Below are 13,221 nucleotides of genomic sequence, written 5' to 3' on the forward strand. Positions count from 1 at the left end.
AGATCTTTTCAATGAATCAACGGATCTGGTTAAAAAAGGTATAAATGATTCATTCACAAATCAGAGTGATTCGATTCGAGTTCAGTTCACTGCCTGGATACAGTCACAACAGCTCACTCGAGAAGATTATCAGTAAAAAAAAAAAGATTTCATTTTTATCTGTTTCTCACCGAAAAGCTATTTTATGACTTCAGAAGACTTGGAATATCAGACATGAGTCATACAAAGCAATTTAATGGCACTTTTGCTTTCTTTTTAAAGCATGACAGTTCCAGTCCCCATTCATTCAGGACATCATTAGAATATTCTCTTTTTGAGTTTCAAGGAGCAAAAAAAGTCTTACAGAGGGTTGAGTAAATTGTTTTATTTTTAGGTTTACTTTTCATAACAGAAACATGGAACACAAACGGAAAAAAAAAAATCCACTAACGGTTTTCTCTTCCAGTATTTCTCTTTATCAGCATAAGGGGTTTTCCTGTTCTGAGTTTCTTGTTAAAGGCTACGTTGAATCACTGTGCTGTGTAATCATTAAGCTACTCACAAGATTTAATGCATGTGTGTGTGTGTGTGTGTATGTATAACAAGAAGGATGACCTGACACAAAGTAGATGAAGAAACCTGTGGGGGTACATAACCGAGTTTGTGTGAGGTTTACTTTTCCACTCTTTGAGAACAAAACTGTCCCCAGAAGTAAGTTAAATGTGACAAAACCTCCCTTTGGGGGTGTTAGTGAAGATTATATTAGAAAGTTTTATTATAAAACACATATAACTATGCATTGTATAATACACTACCGGTAAAAAGTTTGGGATCAATAAAACATGTCATGTTTTTAAAGGAGTATTTTATGCTCATCACGGCTACATTTATTTGATCAAAAATACAGAAAAAAACAGTAATCTTTCAAAATGTAATTACAATTTAAAATAATGTTTTCTATTTTAATATATATATATATATATATATATATATATATATATATATATATATATATATATATATATATATATATATATATATATATATATATATATATTGTGATGCAAAGCTTAACTTCCATCAGCCATTATAAAGTGTCACATGATCCTCGAGAAATCAATCTAATATTCCAATTTATTATTAGAAATATCTAAGTTGGCAACAGTTGTGCTGTCAAATATTTTTTTGGATACTGCTAAACTTTTTTCAGGATTATTTGATGGATAAAAACTTAAAAAGAACATAATACATAATAAAAAAACTGTAGTGTACATGGTTAGAAAAGATTTCTATTTTAAATAAATGCTCTTATAAATTATTGTTATTCATCAAAGAATCTTGAAAAAAAGTTTAAAAAAAATTAAGCAACACAACAGTTTCCAGCACTGATAATAATTACCTTAATCATTTTAGAATGATTTCTTAAGGATCATGTGACACTGAAGACTGAAGTAATGATACAGAAAATTCAGCTTTGCATGAAAGGAATAAATTACATTTTAATGCATATTAAAATAGAAAAGGATTATTTTACATAAAAATATTTCACAATATTGCATCTTTTTCTGTATTTTTATCGAATTAATGCAGCCTTTATATAAAGATAAGAAACTCTTTTGAAAAACAATCACAAAATTCTGATCCCAAACTATATATATATATATATATATATATATATTATAATATATATATTATTTTTTTATTTTTTTACTTTATAAAAGTTATAATCTAATTCTTAGTGCATGAGACCTCACAAGTGCACCCAAAGTAGCTCTGATCCTCTATAGGACTTTTGTTTCAGGAAAAAAGAATAACCTGGATTGTTTGTTTTCCCAGAGTCACGCTCCTCTGCACTAAAACACAACTGTCAAACAGTCCCTGCGACTCTGATTGGCCAGTTCACAGTTCACGACCATACACAAACATAGCTAAAACAAAACGGATATGCAGGCTTGCAACCATAACTGCAAACAGAAATGCATGTGCATTCATGCTAAACCAAAAACACAAAAAGCTGAAAAAAAATGGCAGATTAGTATGTGGACTCTCTCTCTGAGATGTTCGACATGCAGAAGAGCAGAGTGTGAGACAGGAATCACGCAGTCTCTCTCCCTCTCTGAGCTCAGTCATGTAAAAGAGTTGTGTGTGAGACAGGCATTCACGAGCTCCGCTCTTCCCCACATTCCGCACGCATGTTTCGGCTGAATCTGTTTCCGCACACACAACTCTGGCTCTTTTTAAAGACTGCTGCTTTTGTCCAGAACCGATTCGCAGGCTTGATACGCAGCAACTGGCAGATATTTGACACTATTGTGTGAAGCTGGTGCAGTTGCAGCCCACTGCTTTTGTGCTTCCCTCTCTAACCATCTAAAAACTATAATGTCCTAAAATCCATGTTTCAGAGCCAGTACAGGTGAGTATGTTTTACTGAAATGATTTATTTCATAAGTGTTACGCCTTCACAGGTGAAAAGTGCAATCCAGAGGACTAATGATCCACCTCAAGGCAACATTAGAAACCTTCACTTGTGACTCATGTGGCACTGACTTAAGGGAGGTACTCGTGCTACTGATCCTCATCTCACACTTATAACACAGTCAAGTCACAAGGGATGCATTTATTCTCATTTCCATCAACATCAGTCCTGACGAGCATTACACAAAAATGACCTTTTGGCAATACTTTCATGGATTTGCCTTATTATATTTTCATTTAATAAATGTATGTAAAAAATTCAGTGTATATATTTAATATAACAAAAGTAATATTATTATTTTAGTGAATATTACAGCTAATAAAACTTTTACTAACTAACTATTTTATTTTAAAATGACAATTTTAAAGCTTAAAATTGAATTTTTAATTTTTTAATAATGTAAATAGGCTACTTAATTTCTATTTATTTCTTCATGTAATTTATAGAACTATCGTAAAATTTTTAAATGTATATTATTATCAGTGTTGGGTAAGTTACTCTAAAGAAGCAACTGATTACTAGCTACTAATTAGATCTTCAGCAGTATAATTAGGTTACTATACTAATTACTCTCTAAAACGCAATGCATTTCTTAATGGTAATTACTTTCTAAATCCTATATTACCATCAACCAGTTGAACAAAACAAGAAAAGACATGAAACTGCTTTTTTCCTTATAAAATAAAGAATATGAAACTGACAAATTATTTGAAAACTGACCAAAATATTTAAATTAAAAAGTTTACATTAAAACATACATTTTAACACTAGATGACGCACTTTTATGTTAAATCCACTATTGTTTTATATAGAATTGCTCTACAGTATATAGTTTTTAATGCAATTTCGTCATTAATGAAAAACCAATTATTATTTCAACGAGTGTGTACAGTGTACACTAATAATAGCTACAGGATGCAGAGGAGGAAACGAGACGAAAGGTAAGGAAATGTCTGTGAGCTCCGCTGGGAACGACCCAACAGTTCGACCGGGCCAATGGGAGAGATGCAAGGTCGCGAGCGCGTGCAGTGCACACACACACACACACACACACACACACACACACACACAGTCCTGAACATTAAATAAATTACATCAACTTAAGCAACTTCAGCGCATAAACATACAAATACTGAGAAGTATGAAAGAATATAGAAATATACCGCCAGTTTGGTATTTGGTATCTATCATATATTTGTGCTCTACCGAAACAGAACGTCCTTGTTACATGAAAAGTATTTTCATATCCAACTTACCTCGGTGAAAAAGTTATCCATTGACCTTATAATTATGAATCTCCGAGGTCTTCATATAAGTCAACCATCTGAACCATTAGTGTAACACAACAGAGTGAAAAGTGTCATGCAGCCTAGAAGCTGACCACTGAAGCCAGTTTGTTTCTCTCTCGCGACACGTCTTTTGTTTCAGACCATACAGATGTTGGAAACTATCATATGTCCCCCTGCCAGTCAAGAAAGTAAGAAAAAGTTGAATACTTCCCAAGCGCAGTGACACTGGGGCTCGTAAAGCCGCAGCGTAACGGTAAAGACGTAAAGACGCGGCGCGAAGTCACTTTGTATGCCGGTGTGACACGCGCCTCGGTAAACAGCGAGAGCTTCGTCTCCTGTCAAGTTTGCAGTGACTCCAAGAGTTTGTCGGCTCGCTGTATGTTGACTCCGCCCCCGCGAGGGTTGAACGGCAAAAACTACTGGAACTTTTGGAGGTCCTGGCCTCGCTCGCGCGCTCCTCCTGCTGTTCCCGTGGCGAGGGCGCCCGGCATTCCCTTCAGATGATTTCTGCGTGCAAAAATAAATGTTGGTGTGAGTTTCTGTACAAGACCGCCCTCTAGTGGTCGTATTCATTATTTGACTGGCACTTTTGCATGCGTTTCAGACAATGAACCAGGAAATGGTTCAGTTCAGAGAAATCGAAACTAAACTGCTGTCGAACTGTTGTGAATGTCTCTCCAGCTGTGTCTGTGTTCAGTAAAATGGCAGAATCCAGTGTTTCTTTGGCTCAGGATCAGTTCAGCTGTCCGATCTGTCTGGATCTACTGAAGGATCCAGTGGCTATTCCCTGTGGACACAGTTACTGTATGAGCTGTATTACAGACTGCTGGGATCAGGATGATCAGAAGGGAGTTTACAGCTGCCCTCAGTGCAGACAGACCTTCACTCTTAGACCTGTTTTAGGTAAAAACACCATGCTGGCTGAAGTAGTGGAGAAACTAAAGATGACAAAACTCCAGGCTGCTCGTCCTGCTCAGTGTTACTCTGGATCTGGAGATGTGGAGTGTGACATCTGTACTGGGGACAAAAACAAAGCCATCAAGTCTTGTCTGGTGTGTCTGGAATCTTACTGTCAATCCCATTTTGAACGTCATGAAGAATTTCACTCTGGAAAGCGACACAAATTGACTGATGCCACTGGACAACTGCAGGAGATGATCTGTCCTCTACATGATAAACTGCTGGAGATTTTCTGTCGTACTGATCAACAGTGTATATGTTATCTCTGTATGTTGGATAAACACAAAAACCATGAAACTGTATCAGCTGCAGCAGAGAGGACTGAGAAACAGGTACGAACTCAGAATGTATGCTACATAATGACTTCATAATCGCCTATCTCTACATAGTAAAAAAATATTTTTAAAATAGTTCTCACTATGATCTCATGAGGCTTTAATTGTTTGTTGCATGCGTTAACATCTGTCAGATTTATGATTATTTTCTTTTCCTGCAGATACAATTGGGTGAAATGCAGAGAAAATATCAGGAGAGAATCCAGGAGAGACAGAAGGATATTGAGGAGCTGAAAGAGGCTGTAGAGTCTCACAAGGTGAGTTTTGAGCAGAAGAACAGCTGCTGGCTGCTGAAGAGCTGTTTCAGACTCAGTTAGGACTCTCCTCCAGTCAGTCAGTGAGGAGCCAGTGCTGGAGCTCTTTCAGTCCCACTGAAGTCCACTGTGGGGAACAGACTGTGTGAGGTAGCAGGAAGAGCTGAGTGAATGGACTGATTCTGATGCTTCTCTCTCTGTGTGTCCTGACAGCGCTCTGCACAGACAGCAGTGGAGGACAGTGAGAGGATCTTTACTGAGCTGATCCGCTCCATTGAGAGAAGCCGCTCTGAGGTGACACAGCTGATCAGAGATCAGGAAAAGGCTGAAGTGAGTCGAGCTGAAGGACAACTGGAGCAACTGAAGCAGGAGATTGAAGATCTGAGGAGGAGAGATGCTGAGCTGGAGCAGCTTTCACACACAGACAATCACATCCGTTTCCTCCAGGTAACAGAGATCTGACAAACAGGACAGTGGTCTTCAGAAAGGGAAGAGTATCATGAACAGAGATTTTGTTTCTATCGACATTTTCTGTGTCTTTATAGAGTTTCCAGTCTCTCTCGGTTCCTCCTGCATCTACAAACTCACCCAGCATCACTGTCAGTTTTCGTCTCTCTTTTGATGATGTTAGTAAATCTGTGTCTCATCTGAAAGAAAAACTGGAGAATTTCTGCAGAGAGGAGATAGAAAAGATTCATGATAAAGGTAAAGCAATGATCATTCATTTACTCTCAGACATAAGTGATGCATCACATACAGTAGTCTCATAAAGCAGGTATAAAGTCTGGTTCATTGTCTTATTTAGTTTGAACACAAGTGTTTAGCGTAAAATATAATCATGACCACAATTATAGTCCGGTGAGCACAAAACACACATTTTAATGTGAACAGTTTACAGACGACACAGCAGAAATGTGATTATGTAACGAAGGCCACTGTTAGGCAGTGCAGTAAACTTCACTCTCCTGGCCTCAAGACACTAGCACTAGCATCTGATACAAGAGGCTGTGATCTTCAGGGTCCTTTTTGTAACCACACCTGCCTCCCATGTCGACTGCAGCTGGTTCGAGCTCTGCAGTCTGAGGCCAAGACAATGCATCATCTACTGTTGAAATACAACATGTATTAAAATCTATGTATTAATATACACAACGTGTCTGTTTATTTCCATAGCAAAATATATTGAGATCATTTCCATCCCTGAATACAATACAAGGAACGAGTTTCTACAGTGTAAGTTACTAAACAAGCAAGCACACACTCACAAGACACACTCCTTCATATATTAATATTCAAGATTTGCCACAATGAAAACGCATCATCTGATATCAATAGTAAAACAGTTTTCCATTCAATTTTGGTGCTATAGGTAATTGTCGTTTTGAATACCATACATAAAATGCCCCCACAAGTGACTGTGAGCTGATTTTTCAAACACATCTTTTAGGCAGAAGTTTAGAGAGAAGCATGTGGTTAGAAACAGTTTGCAAAACACCTAACAATGTTCACAGCACCTTGTTTCATTGTTTTGTTTTTATTGATATAACACAATTGATCTATGTTAATATTTTAAAATGAGATTTCTTATTTTGATGTAGATTGTGTTTTGTCTCCATCAGATTTCTTCCAGTTCAAAGTGGATTTGAACACGGTACATAAAAACCTCCGTCTGTCTAAGTGGAACAGAGTGATAAAATACACTTCTAAAGAACAGAGTTATCCTGATCATCCAGACAGATTTGACACTGTGGAGCAGGTGTTGAGTGAAGAGAGTGTGTGTGGACGCTGTTACTGGGAGGTTGAGTGGAGTGGTGATGTGGACATATCAGTGTCATTTAAGAGCATCAGCAGGAATGGAAGGGGGGATGATAATGATGACAGTTTGTGACACATGTGAGTTTGGACGTAATGATCAGTCCTGGAGTTTGTTCTGCTCTGACTCTTGTTGCTCATTCTGGCATAATAATGAAGGGACTGACCTCCCTGTAGCCTCCAGCTCCTCTAGAATAGGAGTGTATGTGGATCACAGTGCAGGAACTCTCTTCTTCTACAGCGTCTCTGACACAATGACCCTCATCCACAGAGTCCAGACCACATTCACTCAGCCTCTCTATGCTGGGTTTGGCTTTTATGGTGACTCGTTTGTGAAACTGTGTGAATTATCAGAATAAATGATACATACAGTAGACTGCAAAACAATTCTGTCAAACAGCTTTAATCAGTCAATCAATGTACTACAGCTGAACTTGTGTTATTAAAAACAAGTTCACTCAATATAATTAGAGCTGAAATATTTAATCAGATAGATTTTTTATTGGTTATAACAACCAATAGGGCCTATTATCATTTGTGTAACAGACACTAAAATAAAGTGTTTACAGACAAGTTTGTTGCTTTGTATTTCTTTCATCAAACATAGGAAATGAGGTGAAAATGAGGTACCAATATTATTAGAGAGAAAAACAATCTGTTTTGATGAGAAGGAACTGAATATCTCTTGCTAGCATTGTTTACCTCGTAGCTAGCACAACACATATTAACATGATTTGACATTTTACTGGCATGATTCTAACATGGTTTAACACAATGTTAGCATGATTTATCATGTTCAAAACATGTTTCTAGTGAGCATAATACTAGTGTTTTTCTAGCATGTTTTAGTAAATGACCTTGCTAGTATGTTTTAACATACTCCTAGCATGATCCTAGCAAGTTTTAGCACTTTGGGTCTCATACTTATAAAGTTAATATGGTATAATGCACACCTTTAGCTAATGCAGTCTTACTACCATACAAATACCACAGTTAAATTATGGTAACTCTGTAAGAACATATGACACAAAGCATTAACAGAGGCAGAATTCCTATGACAAAGAAATCATATTACATATTAGCTACACGCTAAAACATATTAGAACATGCTAAAATGTTCTAGTATCATGCTATAAACAATAAACAGACTTTAACCCTGGGGTTCTCAACTCTGGCTCTCAAGAGTTTAGCTCCAACCCTAATCAAACACACCTGAACAAGCTATTCAACATCTTCAGGATCACTGGAAAGTTACAGACAAGTGAGTAGGATCAAATAATTATTAAAACTCTGCAGGAAAGTGGACCTCAAGGGCCAGAGTTCAGCTGCTTGGCTTTAAACTGTATTTTAAAATTTCAGATAAAGCAACATCAAAGTTGGTCCTGACAAACTTTACTTCTGTAGTTTCAGTAAAGCTTAAAATTGTTTTTATGGATGGTTTAAAAGGATGGTTGATTGTTTTCCATGTACTTACAATTGTAATAATTAGTTTTTAAAAAATTAGCTATTTGATTCCTCTGTTTATCCTTTAAATGATGTTTCATAATAAAATGAGTCCATTATGTGTATTCTTTTTAAGTGCATTCCATTCAACTGTAAGTGCCAAGATTAGTGTACTTCACAGAGTATTTCTCCAGTACTTTTTAAGTTTTAGGGGCACTGAAAATTTCACCAGGAACAAGAAACTGTACCATTACTTTTATAGATGAACTTTGAATGGTGTTTATGACAAGGTGAGGGAGCAAAGTTCACTCATAAATTTCTTCATGTGTGAACTTTAGTCTAGCCACTCCTACCTTTGGTGTGATTTATTACCATCTTTTTCACTTCTTGCTCAGTCTTGAAGTGAAATTCAGCAGGCTTGTGTTATGTTTTTCTAAGTTTTTGAATAATTCTATTTCTATGTTCTAGGCCGTTGAGTTGCTGTATATACTGTGTTTAGTAAAATGGCAGAATCCAGTGTTTCTTTGGCTCAGGATGAGTTCAGCTGTTCAATCTGTCTGGATCTACTAAAAGATGCAGTGGCCCTTACCTGTGGACACAATTACTGTATGAGCTGTATTACAGACTATTGGGATCAGAAGGGAGTCTACAGCTGCCCTCAGTGCAGACAGACCTTCACTCCTAGACCTGTTTTAGGTAAAAACACCATGCTGGCTGAAGTAGTGGAGAAACTCAAGATGACAAAACTCCAGGCTGCTCGTTCTGCTCAATGTTACTCTGGATCTGGAGATGTGGAGTGTGACATCTGTACTGGGGACAAAAACAAAGCCATCAAGTCCTGTCTGGTGTGTCTGGAATCTTACTGCCAAACCCATTTTGAACGTCATGAAGAATTTCACTCTGGAAAGCGACACAAATTGACTGATGCCACTGGACAACTGCAGGAGATGATCTGTCCTCTACATGATAAACTGTTGGAGATTTTCTGTCGTACTAATCAGCAGTGTATATGTTATATGTGTATGGTAGATGTACACAAAGACCACGACACTGTATCAGCTGCAGCAGAGAGGACTGAGAAACAGGTACAAACTCAATTATGCTGAATAATAAATGTTTCTTCATAATCACATAACAGGCACACAATTGAAGATAATTGTAAAACTGTTCTTTCTAGGGACAGATAATGTAGTTTCTATGCTTATTTGCTCTTTTTGAAACTGTTCTTTGTTACATTCTCTACAAGAATTAATGAATTGTATGTTTGACTATATACTCTACAGAGACAACTGGAGGAGACACAGAGAACAAACCAGTTGCGAATCCAGGAGAGACAGAAGGAACTTGAGAAGCTGAAAGTGGCTGTAAAATCTCACAAGGTGAGTTTTGAGCAGAAGAACAGCTGCTGGCTGCTGAAGAGCTGTTTCAGACTCAGTTAGGACTCTCCTCCAGTCAGTCAGTGAGGAGCCAGTGCTGGAGCTCTTTCAGTCCCACTGAAGTCCACTGTGGGGAACAGACTGTGTGAGGTAGCAGGAAGAGCTGAGTGAATGGACTAATTCTGATGATTCTCTCTCTGTGTGTCCTGACAGCGCTCTGCACAGACAGCAGTGGAGGACAGTGAGAGGATCTTTACTGAGCTGATCCGCTCCATTGAGAGAAGCCGCTCTGAGGTGACACAGCTGATCAGAGATCAGGAAAAGGCTGAAGTGAGTCGAGCTGAAGGACGACTGGAGCAACTGAAGCAGGAGATTGAAGATCTGAGGAGGAGAGATGCTGAGCTAGAGCAGCTTTCACACACAGACAATCACATCCGTTTCTTCCAGGTAACAGAGATATGACAAACAGGAGAGTGATCTTCATGAAGGGAAGAGTTGTACAGAGATTGTGTTTCTATAAAATTTTTATGTGTCTTTTATGGTGTTTCTCATGATATTTTTTGTCCGTGTAGAGTTTCCAGTCTCTCTCTGTTCCTCCTGCATCTACAAACTCAACCAGCATCAGTTCTCATCTCTTTTTAGTGATGTTGAAAAATCTGTGTCTCATCTGAGAGAGAAACTCGAGCATTTCTTCAGAGAGGAGATAGAAATGTTATCTGGTAGAGGTAAGTTTTACATTTCCTGACATAATATGATATCATGTAGATTTTTTACAATTACAATGAATTCTTTATTTTACTATATTTACTATAAAGTGTATGTTGGTTTTCATAGTGAGAAACATCAACATCATTCCCACCTCTGAACCCGAGACCCGTGAGCAATTCCTCAAATGTAAGTCTCTATAATCATACATGCATATAAAGAGGCAGACTTTAATTCTTATTACATTTCGTCAATCAGACTGAACTGTGCTGAACTCCACACAACACTCTTGATTTACATGAGATACATTTATACTGTTAATTTAGTAAAAAAAAAAAAATTACACAAATCAGGATAATCTGGGTTAGTTGAATGTCCTGATCTGGTCACTTCAGTTAATCACTCACTGCTAGGTTCTGTTTTGGCAGAGACATGTTACTTAAAAATAACCTTTGGCAATTTGTGATAGAGCTGCTAAAAAGAAAATGAAAATAATATAAATGTGAATTGACTTTTCAATAATAAAAAAAAAAAACTAACTTTAATTTCTGCTGGTCAACTCCAAACACTCAAAGGCTCATCAACTTGTTATGATGTTGATAACAGTGAGGCAGATTTAGTGAACCTGAGTGTAATAAACCTCTGCTGTTTTATATGTTATGTTTGAAAGTCATGTATTACTTGATCTATGCAGATAATGTGTTTTATCTTCATCAGATTCCCATCAGCTCACTTTGGATCCAAATACAGTGAATAAAAACCTAGTACTGTCTAAAGAGAACAGAGTGATTGAATACACTCGTCAAGAACAGCTGTATCCTGATCATCCAGACAGATTTGACGGTTTTCCTCAGGTGTTGTGTAGAGAGAGTGTGTGTGGACGCTGTTACTGGGAGGTTGAGTGGAGTGGTTCGGTTTATATAACAGTGTCATATAAGAGAATCAGCAGGAAGGGACGGGGAAAGGAGTGTGAGTTTGGTTGTAATGATCAGTCCTGGAGTTTGTACTGCTCTGACTCCAGCTGGTCATTCTGGCACAACAACGGATGGACTAAAGTCCCTGAAGTGTCCAGCTCCTCTAGAATAGGAGTGTATGTGGATCACAGTGCAGGAACCCTGTCCTTCTACAGCATCTCTGACACAATGACCCTCATCCACAGAGTCCACACCACATTCACTCAGCCTCTCTATGCTGGGTTTTGGGCTAACAAATATTTGAAAGGACTAATGTTTTCTTTTCAAAAGCAACACTCTATGATTTAACAATATAGATGGTACAAACTTTCAATACAATATTAATTGATTTATTCACTGATTTTATTGATCACTTGCAATGATGCTTATTATTTGTTATGTATGAAATTGTTGTATTTAAATGCATTTAAATTAATTGTGTTAAATAACATCACATCATATCCATTGGTGGCTGTCCATAATCATATTCTCTTGGTTACAGCAATTTCTAGAGATCCCATTGCATAAACAAACAACCTCTAATTATCATTATCAAAACAGAGGGAGTGCACACCATTTATACTTAATTATATAAAAACTTAAATTAAAGATGATTTGTAACGCTATATTTATTGAGTGAGAATGAGAATCTCATCTCAATCATGAAGCACTAGTCTACATACAGTACAAACCCTGAGCACTACAGAACCTTAAACACTTAACTTTTTTTTAACTGTTGTATGTAATGTAGATTTTCAAAAGAAAGGTTTGTGAACAAAATATACAATTAATGTATGTCAATAATTTGCATGTAAATAATTATTTACATGTATTGATGGTTTTATGTTTATTTTGTGTTTAAAATAAGTACTCATGAAGTGGGAGTTGTTGTTTTTTTTACTACTCACCTTGTACCTTTATCATGTTAATATTGTAAAAGTTCAATAAAAAGATTAAGAAAGAACAACTACTCAACTTGAAATGCCCTTCCACGTATGAACGTTTTGTAATTTTACACAGTTGATTTGACTTTTAATTACAGTATCTGGGCTAAACAATCATTACTTACATTTACATTTAGTCATTTAGCAGATGCTTTTATCCAAAGCAACTTACAAATGAGGATAATGGAAGCAATCAAAAACAACAAAAGAGCAATGATATATAAGTGCTAACTGTTAACTTTGACACAGTACACATAGCAAGGGCTTTTCAATTATATAATAAATACAAATAAAACAGAATAGAAAAGAATTGAGCAAGCTAATGTTAGGGGTCTTTTTTATAGTTAATACACGAAAAGAAAATAGAATATGAAAAGATAAGAAATGTAGAATCATTATTATTATTATCACTTGCAGAACGCAATCTTCGAGAGGGCACATAAGTCTGAAGTAATTAATTTAGGTTAATGGGTGCAGAGCCAGTGGTAGTTTTGTATGTAAACATCAATGCCTTGAATTTTATGCGAGCAGCTACTGGTAGCCAGAGCAAATTGATAAAAAGAGGTGTGATGTGTATTCTTTTCGCTCATTCAAAATTAATTTTTGCTGCCGCGTTCTGGATCAATACAAGAGCTTGAATAAGGAGTTGTGCATCATGTTCTGAAAGAAAGGGCTTGATCTGCTTGATGTTGAAT

The 13,221-nt window shown here is 36.9% G+C and overlaps 1 protein-coding gene and 3 pseudogenes across 1 annotated transcript; 3 read left to right on the plus strand and 1 right to left on the minus strand.

Annotated features, from left to right (window-relative positions):
• The window catches only part of LOC113079171 (unconventional myosin-X-like), a 28,464-nt pseudogene extending 24,340 nt beyond the window's left edge, over positions 1 to 4,124 (minus strand).
• A 162-nt stretch (positions 4,125 to 4,286) lies between these two features.
• Positions 4,287 to 7,586, plus strand: LOC113079170 (tripartite motif-containing protein 16-like; annotated as a pseudogene).
• Positions 7,587 to 8,806: 1,220 nt separating this feature from the next.
• LOC113079172 (E3 ubiquitin/ISG15 ligase TRIM25-like) lies at positions 8,807 to 10,832 on the plus strand (annotated as a pseudogene).
• Positions 10,833 to 11,336: 504 nt separating this feature from the next.
• LOC113079173 (tripartite motif-containing protein 16-like protein) lies at positions 11,337 to 11,891 on the plus strand (the record flags this gene model as incomplete). Its single annotated transcript, XM_026251379.1, has 1 exon — positions 11,337 to 11,891. A coding segment is annotated over one exon (555 nt), but the record flags the coding sequence as incomplete, so codon positions are not given.
• Positions 11,892 to 13,221: the final 1,330 nt, after the last annotated feature.

The sequence above is a fragment of the Carassius auratus genome, unplaced genomic scaffold, assembly GCF_003368295.1.
Source record: "Carassius auratus strain Wakin unplaced genomic scaffold, ASM336829v1 scaf_tig00027261, whole genome shotgun sequence".
NCBI lineage: Eukaryota > Metazoa > Chordata > Actinopteri > Cypriniformes > Cyprinidae > Carassius > Carassius auratus.